This window comes from Pteropus alecto, unplaced genomic scaffold (assembly GCF_000325575.1).
Source record: "Pteropus alecto unplaced genomic scaffold, ASM32557v1 scaffold121, whole genome shotgun sequence".
NCBI classification, from domain to species: domain Eukaryota; kingdom Metazoa; phylum Chordata; class Mammalia; order Chiroptera; family Pteropodidae; genus Pteropus; species Pteropus alecto.
Window position 1 is genome coordinate 16430769 of NW_006434369.1, and position 22824 is coordinate 16453592.

The following is a 22824-nucleotide window of genomic DNA, read 5'->3' on the forward strand; positions in this document are numbered from 1 at the left end:
CTGAGTATTTTAGGAAAAAAAGTGATAACTATAATGACAAAAAGTAAAAATTATTTTAAAATGCAAAATTATTTTAAGAGAAGGAAGTACAGTGGAACGAGATAGGAGATAGGCACTGGGGAATAAAAAAAACAGGATATCAGTAACAATTTAGGAGTGAATACAAATACTGGGACCATCTTAAATTTTATGACAAGATGCTCTATCCTTTCAAAGCCCCAAAATTCCAATCTAATTTCTGATAACCTTCAAGAATAAGGTCTATCTAGAACAGTATCTAAAATGTATGTGCTTTCTAAAATCTCAGCTATTCTCTTCAACTATAGAAAGAATTACGACATCTTTGAGAGCTATGTCCTAAGACTTATGAATCCTGAAGTCTGACAATCACTCGATATCATTTTTGCCAAAGTGTAATAAAGCAAAAACTTCATGAGAAATATTCTATTTGAAAACTACACAGCTACTCTGAAACATGAATGCAGGTTTTTAAAGGATTATTTACTAAATGTCCTACACCTCACAGAGGTCTTGTAGAGTTCCAAATTCCTGCCTCAGCAAAATTACATATTCAAATAGCATCATATATATAATGATTGCTTACAAGGTTCCTGTCAAATAGATCAATGTAGGAATGCCTAATTTGGGAATATCAAGGATCTACAGTATATCACCTCTCATTTCTCTTAAGAAAAACTGGCAATGACTAAATATTTTGTCTACTTTAAGACCATGACTACAACATGTGTTGAAAAGTTACTAAAGGGCAAGTTGGAGAACAGAGTATTTTAGGAGTTGAAGCATTCTTAAAATTACAGTTTCTATTCTTTTGCATCTGCCAAGGAGATAAGATACCTAAAACGAAAGACTACTTTTTGATGTATGCTATTTTGGTGTTTGTTGTTTCCCTACTAACCTTTAGGAACTAACCTTTAGGAATTGAAAACCCACTAACCTTTAGGAACTGAAAACCACATGTTACATGTGGACTCTCACCATCCAAGAGTCTTTTACGTCACTAAATTTGACAAACTATTTTTATTTTAGGGGAGGGAAGAAGGGGGAGAGGCAGGAAGCATGATAAAACAAGCACTTTACAAATGAACACTATAATAGTACTACTATTCTAAGTACCAAACATTAATGGAATCCAAATCATAATGCTGAAAACTAAAAAATTAGACAAAAATTAAATGGAGGATTTTTTTTTTTTTTTCTTTTTAAATCTTTTATAGGACAGAAACCTTAGCTCATGTCTTCTGGTTGTCATCATCTTCCACTGAGCTGCACCTAAAACACAAAGAACAAGTAACAAGCAACTTTGTTTTTTAATGAATATGTAACAGTTTTGAAGGCATAAGATGAACTGTTTCTAGTGGAAGTTAACTTACTTAAATAATTATATAAAATGAAGCCATGAAAATTACCAGAAGCATCAAAATATTAACTACTGAGTGAAAATAACTACAAAAGTCTTGAATATGCAGCATATTTATCACCAAAATAAATAATGGTGGGAAAATCACTACCTGTTTCATTTAAGGTAGAAAGCTGCACCGTGATGCCTCATTTACAAGGCTTCACTCTACCTGAAGATGAACACCATCTTGTATTTATTTTAGTAAATCTAGACCGTGAAGAGATGGGGTGTAGATTCAAAGTTGGCTTATTATATCATCTATCACCTTCCTGGCTGTAGTTCATTTCATGTCTTTAAATGGAGCAAAACCCACCAGAAGAATGCTGCTATTCTGATTTTCCATTCTTGAATGCACCAAAATGTGCATGCTTGTTGTAATTAGGTGCCTGGGTGAATAAAAAAATCCCATTTACAATTTAAAAATATTATTTGAACCCCTAAAATCTGATTATTTTCCATATTCCTCAGGGAGACAAGAATTAATTTTACCACCCAAACAGAAAAGATTAAATTTTTGAAAATTCTCTTCTATCATGTTAAAAATACGAATTCCTTTGTGTTGCAAAACCAAGTGGATTTACATGATTTTGTTTTAAACTGTTGCTAAATGTTTATCTACACATGCTGTCAGAAATAACCTTGTTAAGAAGGTGAAGCTGGTGTCTCAGCAAATCAGACCCCTTGGAGAAGGCGTTGAATGGCCTGTGCCCCGTTTTCCTTTTTTCTCTTTCCGCACCATCAAAAGGAAAAGTGAGAAAATAGCAGAAACATTAGTTAAATCCTGAATTACACCCTATAACCTACAGGAATTATCTCACTACACTGAAAGCTGACAATATTTGTAGAACTTTTTGATGAAATAATTAGGATCCTAATTAATAAAATGATAAACTTTTGGCTAGGTTTACATCTTTAGCAAATAATTCTTTTAAAGACTTTAAGGGAGAAACAAAAGGTTGCTTTTAGCTATTTATGGTTTACCTGACTTACCAGCACTGAAGACAAAAATTTTTAAAAATGGCTACAAATGCCTTGTTCACAAAAGACTTTATTATCTAGTGATGCATACTGAGAACATACAGAAATCTGCATGGTCCACTTCACATGCAGTAGAACAATCTTCACTTTACAGTAAGTGAGTGTCAACTGTTTTATGCAATAGACAACACTTTAAAGTCACATTCTTAAAGAAAAGCTTCATTTACAAAAGAAATAAAAGGTAAAGAAGCAATTACCGCTTTTAAAAAGCAGCTGCTTTGTTCAAGAGTGGAAGGTTTATGCCTGTATTGAAAGACAACATGATCACAAATAATGAAAACAATGAACAAATGAAAAACACTTTTACCATAAAGCAGTACACTTTCAAAATGACATACAAATAGTTAAAAATTTCATTATGTTGTCTAACTTTTAAATATGAGGACTTTCAGAATTACGCCTCAACATCTGTAGTTAGTAAATGAAAACTATGCATTGTTTCTATGTCACTAGGAACTGTATTTAACAAAATGTATATAAAGTCTATAGCAAGTTGATTAAAAAAAATTAAGTTAATAAGAAACAGTACACTGAAGGCGCTCTATCCATCAAGCGCATACTCTTCAAATTTTAAATGTGATGAACAGAACAGAAATTGTAACTATGCCACAGTTGCAATGCCAAAAAATAAAACAAGATCAGTTATCACACATGCAGGGAATTCTGCCACAAAGCTAATATCCCTCATTTGTCAATTGCTCCAATAAAATAACATCGCAAAACACCAGTGATGTTGATGGTTTAGCTTACCTTCAGTGTACTGAATGTTGTACACAACCTGCTTAAAAGAGGAGACCATCCCTGCAGGCAGGCTCAAGAAGGAACAGACTCCCTTCGGCACTGACTACACCAAGGGCATGCTGCTGTGGCCTGCACACACATACCTAGGAAAACGTGAATATAAACAGCATTTATGCTGGCCATTTTACCTGAAGACCAAAATGAAGCCAAGTCTGCTAAAAATAAATCAACCACCCAGTATTACTACTTATTTTATAACAGATGCTTTTGTCTTTTATGTGAACTGCAACCATATACATTAGCACTGTAATTTTGTGCAGTCTTGGCAGTTAAAACAGTTCTACAGTGAAATTTCACATAAGACACAAAACAGATTAACTAACATTTCTAAAAGAAATATCACCCTTGGTTTTAATTCAAATATATCATGCTTTCTCAAATTTGCTGGAGAAATATTTATAAGTTTATATACATTAATAAACTGCTGTGAAATTTCTTCAGTCTTTGTATTTAATTACTCAAACCCTTGGAGCTTCTTCATCTCGCTTAAATTTTTTCCTGGATAAAGGCATGCTGTAGGGCCTGGTTGATGCTAATTCGTTTAGCTGGGTCCAACATTAGAATCTGGTCCAACAAGTCCTTTAGCTGATGTACTTTTTTACGTTGGTCTTCAGGAAGTCGCTGGCACCCAATCAAGTCAGCCAACAGGTCCTTAGTTGGATTAATGGTGCTCATGACAGTAACTTTCTCCTAAAAACAATTTAAAAAATATATATCTCTAAATAAAGTAATCAAACACATATAACAAATGAGACTGTTTTCAGTCTACCAAAATATTAATATGTAAGAATGTATTATCATCTACTCATTTAAAACTTTCAGGTGGCTTCCTCTATTCTCCATGTCTTTTCAAGAAGCAATCCAAAAACTTAAATGAAAAAGGTTAATCTTGAATTAGCTATGATAGTTTTTTTAAAAAATCATTCTGTAATGTAATTTTGTAAACATAATGACAACAGAAAAGAACTCTAAAATGTAGTTAAGTAATTAAAATTTGAGAATTCAAAAACATTAATTAAAAATAATACAGTAAGTACTTGCTATTTGAACTGTATTTTCCTTACCTTGAAGTGGGAATAGACAGACATGTACACGAGCTGATACCATGAATTGTTATTAAGTGCTCTGATAAAGTTAGGGACACATAATACAATGGAGCAAAAATAAAGAAGTGCTTACTTCCACCTGGAGGTTTTAGAAAGGTTCATATAGAATGTGTATTTCATCTGAGGCTTAAAGCTGAATACATTTTTTTTAGGGGGTGAGGGAAGTACAGGAAGCAAATAAGGTCAGGATGGTCTGTGAACACAGGTACAGATGTCTGTAAGAGCATGTCCTTTAGCTAATTTATCAAATGGTAGGGTTTACACAGTACAGAGAGGGGAAACTGCTGAAGAAGGCAGAGTTCATATCACTGAGAACTTAGTTTGTCATTCTAAGAAATTTAAATATATTATCTTATAGGGTAACAGAATGATAGGTTTTTAAGCAGAGAGAGTAACATGATCAGATTTGTTTTTAAAGTCACTATGACAGCTGTACGGAAGCTAGATGGGAGGCCAGACCAAGAAAAGTGATCCAAAGATGAGAGGGCCTAAATATAAACTAAAATAAATAAAAACTCACACTACACATTTTTAAATCTCTTCATCTTTTTCATAACTTGATATATTTTATTCAGAATTGGCCAACACCAAAAATAATTTATTTTTAATGTTTTAAAATATTTATAGCTCCTACTATGATATGACCCAGCCAGCTCATTCATTAATAAGATAATCATTTAATCTAGCACACTAAAAAGAGACTTACCCTCTCTGTTACTTTATCAACTTCTATGTACATGAAGTTTAGGTTTTGATCAAAATGTTGGTCTTTGAATACGCCTTTCCGAATCATCTGGAAATAAAACAAAACAAAACTACTATGAAATAGTCTGGCTTACTAATAATTTAACCATAACAAGTAATATAGATTTATCTCTCTGGGTTTGTTTTCTCAATTTAACATGAAATTATTATATTTTCCAGGGCAGTGATTTAAACCAATTCTGATATCAAATTGTGCTTTCACTGTATCAAACTGAAATTAAACATAGACTTAAAATCATTTGTTCTTCGATGGGAAAACTATTAAAACAAGTGGCGTCTCTCAGCAGTTAAGAAAGCTAATGACATTTTACAAATTATGTTCTAATAGTCCTAAAATGGTAAAGGCTAAATCTTATTAAAATCAATACCAACATAGCTAATTTCTGTGTAACTTATTCTAAACAAGTCCAACATAAGCTGAAATCATAAAAGTCTAACATGTGGCCCTCAAGACATTTTTATAAATCCCTAAAATTCTTGCTTTGTGTTAATCAAACAGATATTACAGCTGAAGTATTAAGGGTGAGTTTTATGTCACAAAGATGTCATTTCAAGTAAATTTTCTTGGTATCTTCCTTTCCCAAATAACTTCCAATCTTTAATAAACTGACTGACATCCAGTTCCTCTTTCAATGTTCTCCCACTCCCTCTCTGATGACTGAGCCCTTCCTTACAACTAACTAACCTGACCTGCACCTTTTATCATTCCAGCTCTCAAGCATGTTTGGTCCTGTTACCAATTAAGGGTGTGCTCTCAAGAACATTGTTGCTTCTGGACGAACAGACACATGAAACAGTCATTCATACATATATACATATATATACGCATATATATACATATATACATATATATATATCCATATATATATGATACTTAACAAATTTATGTTCATCAAGTCTCTTTTCCTCAATTCCAATTCTACCCTAAACTCTAGGCCCCTACTATCTGCTTAATTCAAGAAGGTAAAGAAAAACACAAAAACAGACTTTAAAGGGGAAGAGGAAAAGAGTTCTTACTTTCTTTTGATAGCTCTTGGCTGATTAGAACACCAGAAATGAGAAAAGAGCTAAAGGAATCTTAGTAGCCACGTATTTGCCTCTCTAAAACTGTTTTAGAGCCACTAGTGATGAATATGTGTTAGCAATCCATCAGTTTATAGGAAACTGTTGCTAAGACCTTGAAAAAATACAAGCTCACACTAATGTCCTACCTTATTTGGCATCTTTCCTTTGAGATCCATGGCGAGCTTCAACATATGGTTATTGGTTTTGCCGGGAAATAAAATTTTTCCAGTATAGAGTTCATATAAGGTACAACCTACAGACCACATATCTATACCATAGTCATAGCTTTTACCTATAACTAAAAACAAAGTGAATATTTTTAATATATGATTAAAAACAATCAACTATTATTTATTTTCATTTATTTATTTAGCTTGAAGTATATAACCACAATCTTAACACCTCACTTTGGCATTAGTTTCATGTTCTTTCCCATTAATTCTTAACAGAAACTCTTCAACTTAAAACCTTAAAAAATGAGGGAGTAGGAAAGGAAGTGAAGGAGCAGAAAACATTTCTTCTCTTTTTTTCATTTCACCTTTGGTAAAGGTGCTAACCAGCCTGCACGAAGGCAACAGGAAGAGAAAAAAATAAAGGTCCCACACAATTCATAAATTTGATAATCAGACCTTGAGTAATCAAGAGCAGTCTTCTAAAGTCGAGGATTTTCCACAACTGTTTTGCTACTCTTGCCAGACATGATCAAGACTCCTGTCACAACTACGATCATTCCAACTGAGGAGGATGAATGTGCTATGGTTCCCTTCCTCATGAATGACCTCGTGCAGCTGCTGAAGTGCGATTAAAACAGTACTTAGACATTAAATATTCTGTTTCCAGCACATATGATGGCCCAGGTAAAAGAACATTTGAAAAAACTTACTGATTTCAGGAGCACGATAAAATCTACTGACAAGATAAGGCGTTATGTCATTATCCGCAACATGTGAAGCCGAACCAAAATCGCAGAGCTTTAAAATAGTTTTTGATTCATTAACCTGCAAAACATTTTATCATGGAAGTTTAATTCATGTCAGGAATAATTAAGACAAATAGATAAAAAATAATGGGCTTTGAGAAGTTATTTCAATACTGAGAACAAAGTTACTCAATTAAAAATTCCTTTTTAAATTATTTTATGACTCAACTTCCTAATTATGAAAAATTAAGAGCTACCAAATATTTTATTATAATTAGTAAAAGAACTTTTTCCAGTGAGGAAATATGGGATAATACAAAGTAAAATTAATTTTAACCAATGATATTTAGAAAAGGGTGGGGTAGTAAGAGAAAAATTTCACTGAAGCAAAGCATCTTCTAAAAATCCCCAGAATACCTGAATAAAGTCAAGTTACTAATTCAAGGAATATGAAAATGTTCATTCATAAGGGATCAGACTTAGATTAACTTTCAGTTGCCAGAAAATTATGATGGCAATGAAAGCAGGATTCAGATTAAATTTGGACAAAAACAGAATAAAAATTCTTCATCAGAAGCTGCCAGACCATCCCAAATTTAGCTATCACTTCAAGTCTAAAAATTATAAAATCCTTTAAATATAAAGAAGGTATTAGTCAAGAAAATGTTAACTATATTTGGCAAAACTGATAAAACATGAACTCTGTATTAGTCATTTGTTTCTTTTTTCCTTTGTAAATACTTCAACATACACAGTAACAGTGACATCTGCTGAGAAAGGCTGGAGTTGCTCCCATGACTGCTGCCACTCATGAGTCAGAAGCATGTTCAGGATTAACAAGTGCAGATAATTCATATTCCAGAGTCCCTTCCCCCCTTCAAAAGAGACACACACAAATTCCGAGTTGGGACTTAAACTTGGCCTACTGTTTCCACCCAAAAGAAACATAACACTTTAAATAAATAGCCGTAGGCACTCTCTACTGGGACATTATAAAGCTTGGTCACCGTTATAGACTGGTCTATTATAGACGATACTCACTGAATTAAGCTAATAATAGAAATGATTTTTAACTGCCACATCGATAATCATTCTCTTCATCTGGGGGATCAGGAAAACATATAAAGGAAGAGCACTTTCAAAGCTTTTAAAAGTATAAACTGCATTCGAGTACTTAAGAATGCGGTTGCAATACCCAGAGTAAACCTGAGGACCATTTTAAAATTACAATCTACTAGTGGAACTCTTGGGCTGGCTTAAATGCCTTAAATAATAGCAGGATAGCTACACTTACATGCACTAGTTTGGCTATGCTCCTTCATGAGGAATGTGGTACTTTTACAACAGCGGTGGCTGAAATCCTCAGCTAAAAGTTTTGGATTTTCATTTAACAGCTCCATGTGCTCTCTGATGTCTATTTTTTCCTTCTCCAGGAAGAAGGAACATTCTATGTCAGAAATTCAATGAAGTTTTAAAAACAAGAGCTTCTAAGATACTGGCAAATGTCTTATTCTTTAACCTCCACGGTGGTTACAAAGACGTTTCCTGTATAATTATCTTTAAACTGCATTATTTAAACGTTTTTGATACGGATGATATATTTCATCATTTAAAAAAAAATTGAGATAAAAATCAACTTTGAAATTGAACTAGGCAAGTCTACAATTCTACCTACCATTTCACTGTAATTACTCAGCTCCTCTATCCCAGTTATATTAGATATGCCATATATTACAAACACAGACCAAACATACCAAAATGGAATGTTTTTTTATTAATGTGGTAGCATGGAAGGAAATACTTTAATGGGATCCTAATCTTTTAAAAGTACAGAACATGTTACTGGAAGATGAACCAGGAATTGCCTGAGTTGTAAACATGGCAACTCTGAATACCATAGAACAGGATTAAGAAATGAGACCAGGAAGGGAAGGAGTGTGTGTGCGCATTAATCACCCCACTATGATGATATATATTTCTAACTTTCAAAATCATAAACGCTGTGAAATCTGCATCTACCACATGAGAAATCATTAGTTAGGAGAGGTCTAGACTATGAAAGGGATGCCTTTCAATATAATACCTAACCACAACTGAGCTTTACTGTGTTTGGGCTCCCAGATGTCACAGCTTCTAAAGCAATAAAGAATAAAGGAAAAAAAAATTACTCCTAGGCACCTTTAAACTCAACTCCATATATCTGTTTGAGAGGGTAATTCCCTTAAATGTCCTTAACTCCATCAGTCTGCACAAATTACAGAACAAAAAAGTATAAACATTTATTTCAAATCAGCAACATGTGCATTTTTTTTTTTAGATACCAGAGGATGTGCATCATTAGTACATTAAAGCACTCTTGGGATCTGTGTGTATTCTAAATCCATCAAGCAAAAAGAATAAATTGGGACAGTGGCCTTTTTCTACTTTCATTATACTTTAAAATTTCATAGCCCAATTTCCAAAAAAGTAAAAATTGATAAAGTCATTTATAACGGGAAATAAATATAATAGTGAATTATTCTTCTAAGATGACATTTCTAGAATAATACAGTGGTAATCTCACATTACTGGTAAGTAGATACGTGATGTATAAGGTGGCCTGATAGTTTGACTTACCAGGATATTGTCTGGCTTGATATCTGCATGTAGGATATTGCATCTTTTAAGGAGTTTCAATGCCAAGAACAACTGCTGACTATAGGATCTTACAGCTTTAATATGAAGACCAACATCCTTACCATATTTTTTTAACACCTCTCGTAAATTCATACTTTTAGGAGAGAAAAAAAAAATTTAGGGTTAAAATGCAAAATAGAAATAAAAAAGGCAAAATACATTTAAACAAAGTAAAAGAAGTCTAAAATACAAATTACAATGAGTATGTTGTATTCAAGAATCCCCCTGCCACATTCAATAAATTATTCTACACTGATATGAGAGCATATGAAATGGTGTGCATATAACAAAATTTTCCAATAAAACTCAATTTTCAAAATAAATAGAAGAAAAGATATGCAGTGGTAAAATTCATATTGATTTTAGAATGGTTTTACATTTGAAAGTCTAACAGTGAAAGCATACTATTGAAGATCAAAATCCTATTTCTAATTCCACTATTCTTATTTCTTTTCATTCTGGCTTAACCTTTTCTTGAAGTATTTCATTTTCAGAGAATCTTTCTATTGAGCTGAAAGCCAAAAATAATTAGTGCCTGGCACATAATATACAGTCAATTAATATTTACACATTAAGAATTGTCAATTAGTCAGGTTTTAAACAGAAATTAAAGAATAAAAACCAGAGCTAAATGAAAAAAAAATTAAATATCCAGGAAATTTGTCATACTATTTATCTAAGTATACAAGTTCTGACACTGTACCTGAGGGGCTCAAATACGAGACAGAGATGCTGTTTGTGATAAAAGTGTCTGAAGAGCCGCAAACAATGGAATTTGTCATCAGGATCAGCATCATTAAGTTTTTTCAAGAATTCTAGTTCTTTTAAACCAGTTTTTTGCCTGAAATGCAAAAGAAAATTAGGTCAAAATTAAATACGACCAAAATTTAGGAAAATTCAATAATATATATTTGCTAATTCCAGTCTGACGTATCGTAGGTGACATGTTAAGTATTAGGTTGTATTTTTTTAAGTAGTAATAATAACTCCGTTGAGGAATGACAGGTCTAACATTTTATACTTTATAAGAACTTTATACTTAACCAAATAACTATTTTCGTGAGGTTAATTTCCAAAATAACCAATCAACAAAACAGAAACACTGAGGAATAAACGCATCTTGCTTGAAGGGAAATCAATCTTGCACATTTTAGTTCAAGACTTGATATAAATATTATGTTTAATAAAAGTGGAACCACACTGAATACAAGTCATAGTTTCTTTAAGAGTCTAATTAAGGAATGTCTTACCATATATTACTATTTGGTTATCCTCTGAAATTCTAGTTATAATTTGTCAATAAGCTATATTTAAAAGATTTTATGTCTATAATAAAGGCTGGGGATCACCATCAAAACAAGACAAAAATAACTTTCTAAGCCTAGTGCAGCCTGAGACTTTAGTATAAATCTACATTTCTTTAGTGTTTCAAAACAGATGGTAAATTGACTTTAACACAAGCTCAGTAAGTGGTATAGATTAGGTATTAAAACATATGAATGTATTATGACAATTACCTCTATTAAAGGAAAAAGAGATAAAAGATACAACTAATTCCCAGAAGTATCTGTTAAATCAGTTTTCACTTTTTGTAGGCCACCTTATGCTCAGGGGCAGCTAATCAATATGATCCTTTTATTTCTCACCTCTGGTCTTGAGTTTAAGATACTCACAGCAAAAGATGGCCATGAGACAAGCAGTAGAAGGAAGAAGTCTAAGTTGATATTAGTGTAAATAGTAGGTACTGAAACACACTGAAATGAATTAAATATAAATCAACCTATAGTTCTAGTACTTCCCATATAACACATGGTAATAAATTTAAAATCCAGTCAAAAAGAGCTACTTTCATTTTATAATTGCTATTTTACATAGTTACACATTTTAAAACATTTAAAAATGTTTATTTGCGAATATCTGTTTTATTAAAGTTTCATCACATACTTTTCTGACTTACATGAGCTCATTGTTTCTGATGATCTTTACAGCCACTTCTTGGTTGGCTCTTGCATTATCTCTGGCTCGTACAACATTACTGAATACACCTTGACCAGTGTAGCCATATACATTGTAGCGCTTATCTAGTACTTCGCCTATGTTCACACCTAAAAAAGTAAATTAAAGAATTAAAATTTTGACCAAACAAAATTACAAGATGCATAGAATGAATCAAAAAATAGGAAACCCAGTGCAGTCACTTAAAAAATGTGCCATATCTTTACTGCGTTTTTGGTTTCCTAGACAACACAATGAATCAAAGCTGTGCTTCCATTGTTAACTCTTTCACTATGTAGTTAAAGTTGCATGCTCACTTCCACTCATTATAAGGAGAGTTTCTGCTGTCTTATCAACTGCTGATGATTTTAACATTGAATAGGGAAGACATGTGCTCACGGAAGTGTTCCCAGCTGCAGCGCTACATGATAAATACTGCACGACTGGTATCCCAAGTTCCTTGTATGTTTTTCTTGGTTTCAGATCAAGACAAGCAAGTGACGTACCCCTTCCTTCTGGAGGATTAACTCATGGCTGAAAATAACTGTGAATAGATTTAGATCGCACGTCAAGTCTTTATCTCACTTCAATTCGTGATGCTTCTAGGCTACTTACTGGAATACAACATGGGCTCAGAAGCTGCTAGATGTGTTAGATGTATCACACTTTTTAAGTGATGGCACTGTGATGTGGCTTTCAGAGTTCTTCAATGTGTGATTGCATCAAGCAACATACTCTTACAAAATGTTACAATAAACTCCAAAATTAATAAGAATTGTGAACTTACGATAATAGCCTTCTGCATCTGTCCAATTATCCCTGAGGTTGGGATTCTCTTTAAAATCTTTTCCAATGCCAGCAGCCCGAAGACGAGCACTCTGAAATTAAAGAGGCAATATAAGCTGTTTACCTGCTAATCACAGACATTTAAAGCACTTTCTTTCAAACAAAAATGGGTGTAACCAACTGTAATTTAAGAAAAACAACTTATGCCAAATTAAATAAACTCTTACTATCACTTATGTAAAAGCAGTACAGATGAAACATGATGACTAAAGCCTCTTGTATTACAATAATGCTTAGGAAAAAAATTAACAAAGTATCTTCAAAATTTTTTAGGAATAGAACTAGGGCATTAAAAATGACAACAAAAACTCAAAACTACATCTGATTTTCCATAGTTATTGATAGAGGACAAAAATCATTTATGGGAACTCGGTTAACAATCAGTGTCCAACTCTCTTACTAATTTTCACATTTCTTTTACTGCCTTGTCCATGTAACACCCTTTGCTTTTCTTCTCATATATGCAAGAAATATCACTGGCTGTACTAGTTGAGTTTGTGTGGGAACTTTAAATAGAGTATCTGGTACTTCTGAATAGTCTTTATTACACATCACTCTCCATGATACTCAGAAGATTCTTCAGTATCACCCAGACAAATGATGGCTCAATAATTATTTCATACTCTCTTAACCCATTTTTTTTTTTTTGGTGCTCCTAGGGCTACATACATACGCATATAAATAAATACACATACACACACACACATATGTATACATATGCACAAACACACACACACACATATATATACACAAACATATATATAACACTTTACTTAAACCAATTACCAATGTCTGCTGGGTTTAGGGGACTAATTGCTTATCATATTCCATTTTTAATTTCCCTGATACATATTTATCCTTCACTCCTTACTAAAGCTTCTTTATCTTTCATGTTCTCTTAAATTTATAATAAAAATGTCCTCACAGTTCTGAATATTAGTTTTAAGACTTTTTCCAGAAAAGGCACTAATAAAAATGGCTAAAGGACCAAAATTTCTTAACACTCCACATAACATTTCCAACTCTTCAGCGAATTCTATTAGATTCCAAACTGTAAATTCTCCATTATCTACAACATAAAAGCCCAAAGTGGACTCTGTTTTGATAAAAGCCTGGAAATTATTGTCATCACCTTGTCTCACTTAACTACCGTGAACACACAACACACATGCATGCACATACTAGTTTGTAAATCCTAGAAAAAAGTTGTTACAAAAAAGTTAACTACACTTTATTTGATGTTTAACTTTTATGAAGCTCTCAAACTATTCTGCTGTACTTAATTTCAGACTCAAAAAAGTTGCAAAATTAGTACAGTTTCTAGGTACCTTTCACCCACATTGTCTAAATGTTAACATTAATTCACTTTCTCTCTCTCTATATATACACACATGCAAACACATATGTTATACTTTTAAGTTGCTTTTATAACTTGAAATTACTTACATCAAAATATGCGGCAAACATATCATCAGATTCTGTAAACATATCAGGTGCCAACAGCTTCTTTTGAGATGAACCTTAATGAAAATTAGCATTAATATTTGAAAAATTAAGAGAGATAAATTAAAGCACAAATAATAAGTCAATGGAAAATCACTAACAGCAATTCAAACTTTTATCCTCTTGTACATTAGTTTTTCAGTAAAACCCAGCTTAAAATCACTTTATAACACTTAAGATACATAAAGCTATCCGTTTTATAAAGTTGATAGACCCAGTATCAATTCTTTCGCCAATGTTAAATTAATCTGTCAATAGCTAAACAATGACTATGTATTGAAACAAAAACTCCTCTTTAAAAAATTACATTTCCAAATTGTATTTCTAAATGAAGTCTCAAAAGGTTAATATCCCCACTATTGATAGATATAGATCTACATTTTTCTACTAGAAAGTCCAATAACCCCATTAAAAAAATGGGCAAAAAAAAAGTTGGAAGAGTTTCTAGAAAACAAAAAAAAAGAATGCAACTTAAAACTACAATGAAATACCATCTCTCTATGAGACTAGCTAAAAATCCCAAACTATGACAATATTCTGTTAACAAGCCTTTGGGTAAACAAGCACTGAAGACATTGCTTGTGGGACAGCAAAAATTGTACAACTATTAAAGAGAGGAATTTGGAAATAAATAACAAAATTATAAGTTCATTCACTCTTCTGACTCAGCTATCCCACTTCTAGAAAACCATCTTAAAGAAAGTGGCAAGCATAAAAAAATGACTTAATGCACAATATTACTGTAACACTCCAATTAACAGCCAACAACTGGACACACATCAAGTACCCATCACTAGAAGACAGATTAAACTGGCACTTTCATTACATTGGAATAGTATGTAGATGTAACAAAGAATAAAGAACTTTCATACAGATGAGTGTATAGTGCTTGGCTTTTACTGAGGCCTTTTTTTGTGTGCCTGTGTAGGTAGAATACAAATACATGCATGTGAAAGATGTTTCAATATTTTTTAAAAACGCAGAAAATTAAGTCAAAAGCAAATGAAAATAAACTTAAATCTACCAAATTGGTGATGTAACCATTCAGAGAATTATTTCAAATGACTTTACAACACATATTTGTGACTATACAACCCTGGAATGCATCCAGCCTAACAAAAAGAACCATTAAATTTCAAACTGCATTCAGTAGATTTAAAATTGATAATCATACTGAGAACTCGGTGTTATAAAAGTTTCAAAGTAATAACCTGAGTTATCATGTTATTGGAACCATATTTTTCACTGTAAAAGGTATATAAAATCAAAGAAATTAATAAAAACTCTATAATCTCAAATTTTAATCAGGAATATCAGTATGAACGAATATTCCTTTCCAGAAATGTATGTATTTCCCAGCCTTGTCCACTAAAAAGGCCGAGCAGTAATGGGCACCTCTAAGTGCCCTGTGATATCTAAATGAGGTTTCCTATTACATAGAACTAGGATTCCTTGGAGCAATAGCTGATTCTGTTCTGGGGCAAGATATGTATAAGGTGAGCCTGTGATATCCTACTGTAATAGAAAAGAAGTCAGCGAACTATAGTCTGGGCCAAATTTGGCCCCTTGCTTATTTTTGAAGGGATCATTTGTACATGTTTATAGGTCTGGGGAAAAACATAAAGAATAATTTGTGACACATGAAAATTTTATAAAATTCAAATTTCAGTGTCCATACAGTTGTTTGGGGATCACAGCGATGCTCATTTATCGATGCTGGCTGTGGCAGCTTCTGTACTACAAGAGCAGAGTTCAGTAGTTGGAACAAAGAAAAAGTCTAAAATAATTACAAAAGCCTAAAATATTTTCTATCTGACCTTGTACAGAAAGTTTGCTGACCTTGACCTATAGAAAGTAAAAAGCTATATGAAATACTGCAGGGTTTGAGTCAAAAGACATTAGAAACCAACTAAGAAGGACTGCTCCTTCCCCACCTCAGCTGAAGAGAGAACAATGTGAGCTTCAATAAGAAAAATGACAGCAATGGATTGAAACACAAGTACAAAATGATACCAGTTGAAACCTCGACAAAATGACTGAACTCTTACAAGTCATCTGTGGAGGCTGCTGGGCCACCAACTATATTCTATGCTAAAAATCAGTCAATAAAGGAAAATAATCAAGCATTTATCCTGCCTTTCCTGTACAAATTACATTTTGGGGTAAATGAAGAATGGAAAACTTAGGACAACCACATATCGCATACTGCCTGATGTAATACACGCTTTACACCATGATTTATAAAGAATTTTTGCCAAAAAAAAAAAAAAATCAAACCCTCACCTATTCAAGTCTCTAAAACTAATACTGAGGAGAAAGGAAATAAAGGACACAATGCGGCCAGACAAAATCAGAACAGTTTATAAGACACATATCTGGTATCTTCAGAAATAAATGGCAAGAGGGGGGAGGATGAGGAAAAAACTATTAAGGCTTAAGGGATATATATATATACCCCACACATAATATGTGCATCTTATTTGAATTTTGATTCAAACCAACTGTTAAGTCTCTATATAACAAAGATACAAACTGAAATGTTTACAGATGAAATTAAATTACAGCTATGATTTGCTTTAAAATAATACTCCAGAGCAAGGAGAACAAAAGATAATGAATAAGTGGGAATTCGGTATACTATTCCAGTTATACAACTAATAAAAAACCATTTATAGAAAACATTTACTGGGATACATTTAATATTATATTACTATAAATTTAGCGGGAGCAATATTCCTAATCCCTTTCACTTTCCCCATCCCAAAATAATCTCTCTCATTTTGAGGTTATAGAGCTAAAAATTCAGAGAACATGGTCAAAACAAAAATCTAACTTACTCACCATTATTTTGTTCAACTGTCATTAGATTATGCTTGGCTTTTACTGAGGCCTCAAATGTATCAACATTTTCTCGTTCATACTCTTTAACATCAGCAGCTACCCTTTCCAGAATGTCGTCTGGAGAAGGTGACCGTGTACGAGTACTGCTCTGGGGGCTGCTTGGTTCAGATGGCACAGACATATTGCTATCTTCAGCGAGATACTTATATTTCTGTAATAACAAAACATTATTTTCATAAAATCTGATTCTAACTAAATATATTTGCTAGGAGGTGTTGCATTAAAGAGTCAAATAAAGTTAAAACTTTTTTAAAGGTATCGCTGCCTCGATTGAATCAAATCTGAAATCCCTTCTATATAACTCCAAAGTCCACAGGAGGCAAAATCTGACCAGAACAGATGTGACACGCTTTAGTCTTATTTATCAATCCCAGTGTGAACATAATACGCCTCACTAAAGAAATACTAATGTATTTGATGGAGTGCTGTTCTAGACCCCACTGATGGGGCTAATTAATATACACTGATGCACCATATTACCTTTCCAGAATTCAAATACGTCTGAGTTCTAAAGCCTATCTGGCCTCAAGGGTTGTGGATAAGGGAATGTGGACCTGGGCAAGAACAAAAAATGATTCGACCAAGTCTTCGGGCCTATCAGTTTAATAACAATAATTTCATCAGTGCCCCAAAAAAGTTTTCTCTGGAATTCCAGCTTTGCCCTACAGCCTCCAGTTTTTGCCCTATAGCCTTCCTTCACTCTGACATACCATTACCTGATTTATTGGTTTGCTATGTGTGTCTAGGTGAGCTGCCATGACCGTTCTTTTTGTCTGCTGTCCTCCTCATAGTTTCTAAACATCTTTCATTTCTTTCAGAATTCTTCCTCTCAAGTCCCATCACTCACCTTCTCATCGTTAGAAGAAAATTCTAATGATGATAAGAGAAGGTACTTTATAGGAAATGCTATCCACAAAGAATCCAGTGGTCATGGCTTTATCTCAGGATGGCCAAGGAAGAACTGACAATCTTCCAAGGCAGTTAACCTTATCGTTAAATGACTATATCAAGAACTATGTATAACACCCTTTAACTACCCAATATTTTTAATCGCCTAGCTCCAAACTTGTCTTAAAATTATTTTTGAGATGTTCCATTTAAACAATCACATTTGCATTAAAAAACTTGCTATTTTATTAAACATTAAGATTTTTTCAAAAGTAATAGGCATAATTTTTGCTAAATGAAATTCCTCCAATTTATTCTACACTCATTTATGAGAGTTTTCTTAGTCATTAACTTAAAAAAAGCACATTTCAAATTTTATGTCTTACACAAGAGGTTTATATCAGAACCCTATGTATATTAAAAAGGGCAAAGATTTCAATTTTATTAAGAAACTACCATTTTTCAATACCTACTGAATTGCTACTGTCATTTCCTTATTAAAGTAAATAAAAACCTTTATTTTCCTAAAAGTGATTATTTAAGAAAGACTGATCAAAATTTTACTAAAATCACACACCTGAACAATTGCTTGCCTTTGTATTCTTCTCTGTTCTATTAGAGCCTCTTCATCTTCTTCCTCTACATCAAAGTCTTCAAGGCTTAAAAAAAAATTACACAAATATACATGTAATTTTAAACATCCTTAGAAATTACAAAATCATAATTTTACACACTTAAAAAGTAAAGGTTGGAAAATGTAAGTTAACAGTAAGTTCAAGCAAAAGTCTTAAGCCATTTTACTCTTTTTACTTCTGTTTCTAAACTCTCAGTGTGTGTGGTTTGAAATTCTGGCAAGTAATTTAACCTCTGTATCTCAGTTTTCTCCTCGTCTATTGTCTCAGTGCACCAAAATTAGAAACAAAATATCCTTAAATTTAAAAAAAGTCATCACTGGCTCTGCCATGACCTTAGTATTAGTAAAGTCATTTCAATCCTCTATCCTCAATTTCTACACCTATAAAACAAGATGGCTGGGAGAGATTAGTAAACTAGTACCTTATCCGGGTCACAGAATCCTTTGAAAGCTATAGATCTTTTCTCCATCAAAAATGAACACGTAAATATTTGCATACGATCTGAAGGGGAATGTGGCTCTACCTCCAAATACTGCCCCAGACCAGTCCCAACTGTCTAATAAAGAACTTCTCCACAACCTTTATGATCCCTCCCAGTGCAGCCTTTTCTATGGTCTGCTGAATTTTCACTGCAGAAGGGTAAGCAAACTGCACTCTAAAGACCTCAGGATCTATGTATATATAATACCTTTCCCCGACTCAATTTTCTCATCACTCAGCTCTAATCAGGGTTTCTTGATTATAGCACTATCATTTTGACAGTTCATTGTGGGGAGCTGTCTTGTGCACTGGAGGATATTGAACAGTATCCCTGGCCTCTAGCCACTGGATGATCACCTAAAATGTCTTTAGACACTGCCAAATGGGGAGGCAAATCACCCTCAGTTAAGAAATTACTGCTCTAAATGAGTCTTATTTGTTTTTGAGATGTTCCATTTAGACAACTAAAGTTTGCATTAAAAAAATTTTCCCCACTATTAGACACTAAAATACTTTTGCATTTCCCATATTTTAACAGACATACCTGCTACCAGATAGTCTCATAAGCAAAGTATGTGTCATTTTACACAAACTAAAAAGTCTAAACTTAGTATAAAAATTTCCCCTATAAAACTGGTAATTAAGATTGGCAGGACTATGTAATATATCCGTTGTTTCTAATAAAAATAAAGAGGGGAAAACTCATGATAAAGCAATGGCCCAAGTCACTCCAGCCCAAACTGAAATATCTAAATTCAGAAAACCATGACCTCTGCCATATAACCTCTAAAATATGCACAAAAGATTAACTTTTAAATACAAGACCAAATGAACAAGCTTGCTGATAATATTCAAAATATTAATTTAAAAATAAAAGATTTTTAAGTCTAACAGTGTTTCTCTAAATTGGAGAAAGATAATTACACAAAAATTCCACTCTTACTTATCATCAGATGAAGATTCTTGCTCAACTTTCATTCCTTCAGAAAGACTTCCTTTAAATTTATCTTCCTTTATTTTGCTTCTGCTCCTACGTCTACGACCACCTCGTGATCGAGACCGCCTTCTCAGCCGGGATCTGCTCCTTCGACCTCTATCTCTATTTGAGGGAAAAAAGATGAAATCTACATTACGAAGGACCAGAACTCTAGTGTAAACCATATCTATAATCTCCAGCAGGAGATGAAGGATTCTGGAAACTCACTAGCCCAAAAGGAAAGATACATAGTTGTTGATAAGTTAAAGTCTCTACCTAATCACCCTGAAGTGATACCACTAATCCACATGTTCTACATCATCAGAATGGAAGAAAGCTTCTACTCCGCTGTCTCAGTGCCTAACTTTCAAATCAGAACAGGCAGTAAGGAAGGATCAGGTATCTGAGGAAAGTCATCGAATGAAAAGGTAAATAAGCAGCGAAAGAAATCTGAGAAGAAACCAAAATACAGTTGATCCGTGAACAATAGGTTTGAAGTGCACAGGTCTACTTATACATAGATTTTTAATATTTTCTCTTCCTTATGATTTCTTAATATCATTTTTTCTCTAGCTTACTTTATTGTAAATATACAGTATATAATACATATGACATACAAAACATGTTTTAATCAACTGTTGATGTTATCAGTAAGGCTTCCAGTCAAAAGTAAGCTATTAAGAGTTAAGTTTTTGGAGAGCCAAAAGTTAGGTGGATTTTTGATGCCCCTACCCTGCTATGTTGTTCAAGAGTCAACTGTATAGGTAAGAAAACTATAAAGAAAACTATGAGAACACCACAAAACAAATTCATTATCATCTGTGACATAAAAGGTGCTATTTCCATAAAACAAAAGTAAAATGTTATAAAAAAATAAACAGCCAACAAGGTCTTGGAAATAAATAAATAAATATATATAAGCTCAGTAGTGAAAATCAGTAGAAGAGTAAGAAGGTAAGAATGAAACGATCTCCTAGACTGAAAGTAGAATTAAACAAACATAAAAGATGTATGAGAAAAACAAAAAGATCACTGGAATAATACAGATGGTCTAATGGGGGGAAAAAATCCCCAGAAAACAATGAGAAAAAAAGCAAACAGAAAAAAAAAAAAAAAAAAAGAGAAAATTTCCTAGAATAGGCAGCCATAATGTTCCTGCTTTAAAGGGCCTATCTCATGCCCAACAAAATAAATGGAAAGAAAAAGCCACACAATAAAGCACATTATAGTGAAATTTCAAAACACAAGACATTTATTGTTAAAAAAAAAAAAAAAGAGGGAGCAGGGATAAAAAGCAAGTCCTATAAAAACTGTCCAGACATCAGAATAGGACTTCTTAATAGCAATATGGGAATCTAGAAAGGAGTAAAATAACAATCTCAAACTTCTTAAGGAAAAAATGATTTCAACCTAGAATCCTATTCCTTGACACACCAGCAATGAGAAAAGGCAAATTTTAGAGACATAAATTTACAAAAATGTCCTTTCACTGCACTTTCATCAGGAAGTTATTGGAGATGGATTACCAAACCAAATCAAAGAGCTAAAACACGAGTAAACACTGGATAGGGGAAATGGAATCAAAATATAAAAGAGAAATGAAGGAATGCCAAGAGGATGGAAAAAGGAAGACAAATAATACAATGACAACTGTATAAGCAGGTTTATTGGTCATTTTGGAGCCAGAAGGCTAGGAGCATTAGAATGGAGGTTCCCTGGATCATCTGCTCAGCAATCAACAATATCCTTATGCTCATAATGATTATATCTAAAAGCATACAGAAAGGTGATGAAATCAGGCAGAAGAGAAACGTGAAGGATAATATAAAAAACTAATTGTCCTAAGTAGGAAATTAATAGATAATATGGCAATAACTTTAAAAAACTTAAAACATACACACACTTAGGCAAAGTATTTCTATTTCTAAAAATCTAGTATACAAAATACTCAAAGATATGTATAGATATATATAGTGGTTGCATTATAAACCTTTGGTGTACTGTCTCTTTAAACTATATTCCTTTATTAATTCAATTAAAAATGTTAAAAGATTGGCAAATCCATTTGTGATTTAGGTTAAAATATTTAATGTGCATGTGCTATTTTTAAATTGATTCCCTGCTTTAGAAACCAACCTTTTTGATCAACTATACTAGTGATCATGTTTTACATAAAATGTTTTCTACTGTGAATTAAATAGGTCATCATCTCGAGGTCGTGTTCTTAAGGGACCAAATACAAATTAACAGAAAAATAAACACAGAATTGTAAGACAGGAAATAGGACTGCTTATACATTACCCTATGATCTATTCTGCTACCTGAAAAAAAAAAATCCCAAGTTTAGCTCACTTAGTATTTATCTCTCTTAAAAAAGAGAAAAAAATTCTACTTTTAAAAGACTGAGTTTTTAATGAATGCTGATTTATTCATATTTGAAAGAAAACTATGTTAAAGAAAAATCAACGAGTGTGAAATATTACACATTGGTAGACGGAAACTACATGGGATCACAGCTACAATTTTTCAGAGAAAAATGGTCTTTTAGAAAATCTACCAACTGAACTAATATGGAGCTGCAAAAACATTCAGTTTAATGAATCAAAAGAATAACATATATAACATAGGTTTACCTTCTCCGAGGAGATCTGCTTCTTCTTCTGGGAGACCTGCTACGTCTGAGTGGGGAACGAGACCTCCTTCTAATGGGGGATCTACTTGCTCTTCTTCGGGTTGGAGACCACCTATTGATTGGGCTGGCATCTTTTGATCTTTCACGTCTACTGAGGATATCATCTCGAGGTCGCGTT

At 33.1% G+C, this 22824-nt stretch overlaps 1 protein-coding gene across 10 annotated transcripts in view; it reads right to left on the reverse strand.

The window, feature by feature from the left end:
• The window catches only part of PRPF4B (pre-mRNA processing factor 4B), a 34856-nt gene that overhangs the window by 704 nt on the left and 11328 nt on the right, over positions 1–22824 (reverse strand). Inside the window, exons 3-18 of one of the 10 annotated variants that reach the window (XR_003045528.1) lie at positions 22648–22824; positions 19982–20137; positions 18501–18582; positions 16976–17186; positions 14078–14151; positions 12573–12663; positions 11748–11895; positions 10494–10631; positions 9731–9884; positions 7079–7193; positions 6342–6493; positions 5072–5158; positions 3672–3949; positions 2656–2701; positions 2059–2146; positions 1245–1290 (exon numbers count right to left, since the gene is read on the reverse strand). Coding sequence is in view for 2 of the 10 variants with exons in the window: in XM_006909298.3 (XP_006909360.1) it covers positions 3746–3949; positions 5072–5158; positions 6342–6493; positions 7079–7193; positions 9731–9884; positions 10494–10631; positions 11748–11895; positions 12573–12663; positions 14078–14151; positions 16976–17186; positions 18501–18582; positions 19982–20137; positions 22648–22824 (1789 nt within the window). In the remaining 8 variants the exon portion in view is untranslated. Of the gene's footprint in view, positions 1–1244; positions 1291–1677; positions 2147–2448; positions 3950–5071; positions 5159–6341; positions 6494–6571; positions 6987–7078; positions 7194–7865; positions 7990–9730; positions 9885–10493; positions 10632–11747; positions 11896–12572; positions 12664–14077; positions 14152–16975; positions 17187–18500; positions 18583–19981; positions 20138–22647 lie in introns of those variants that run through there. The other 9 variants (XR_003045527.1, XR_003045524.1, XR_003045523.1 and 6 more) reach the window with 9 other exon arrangements.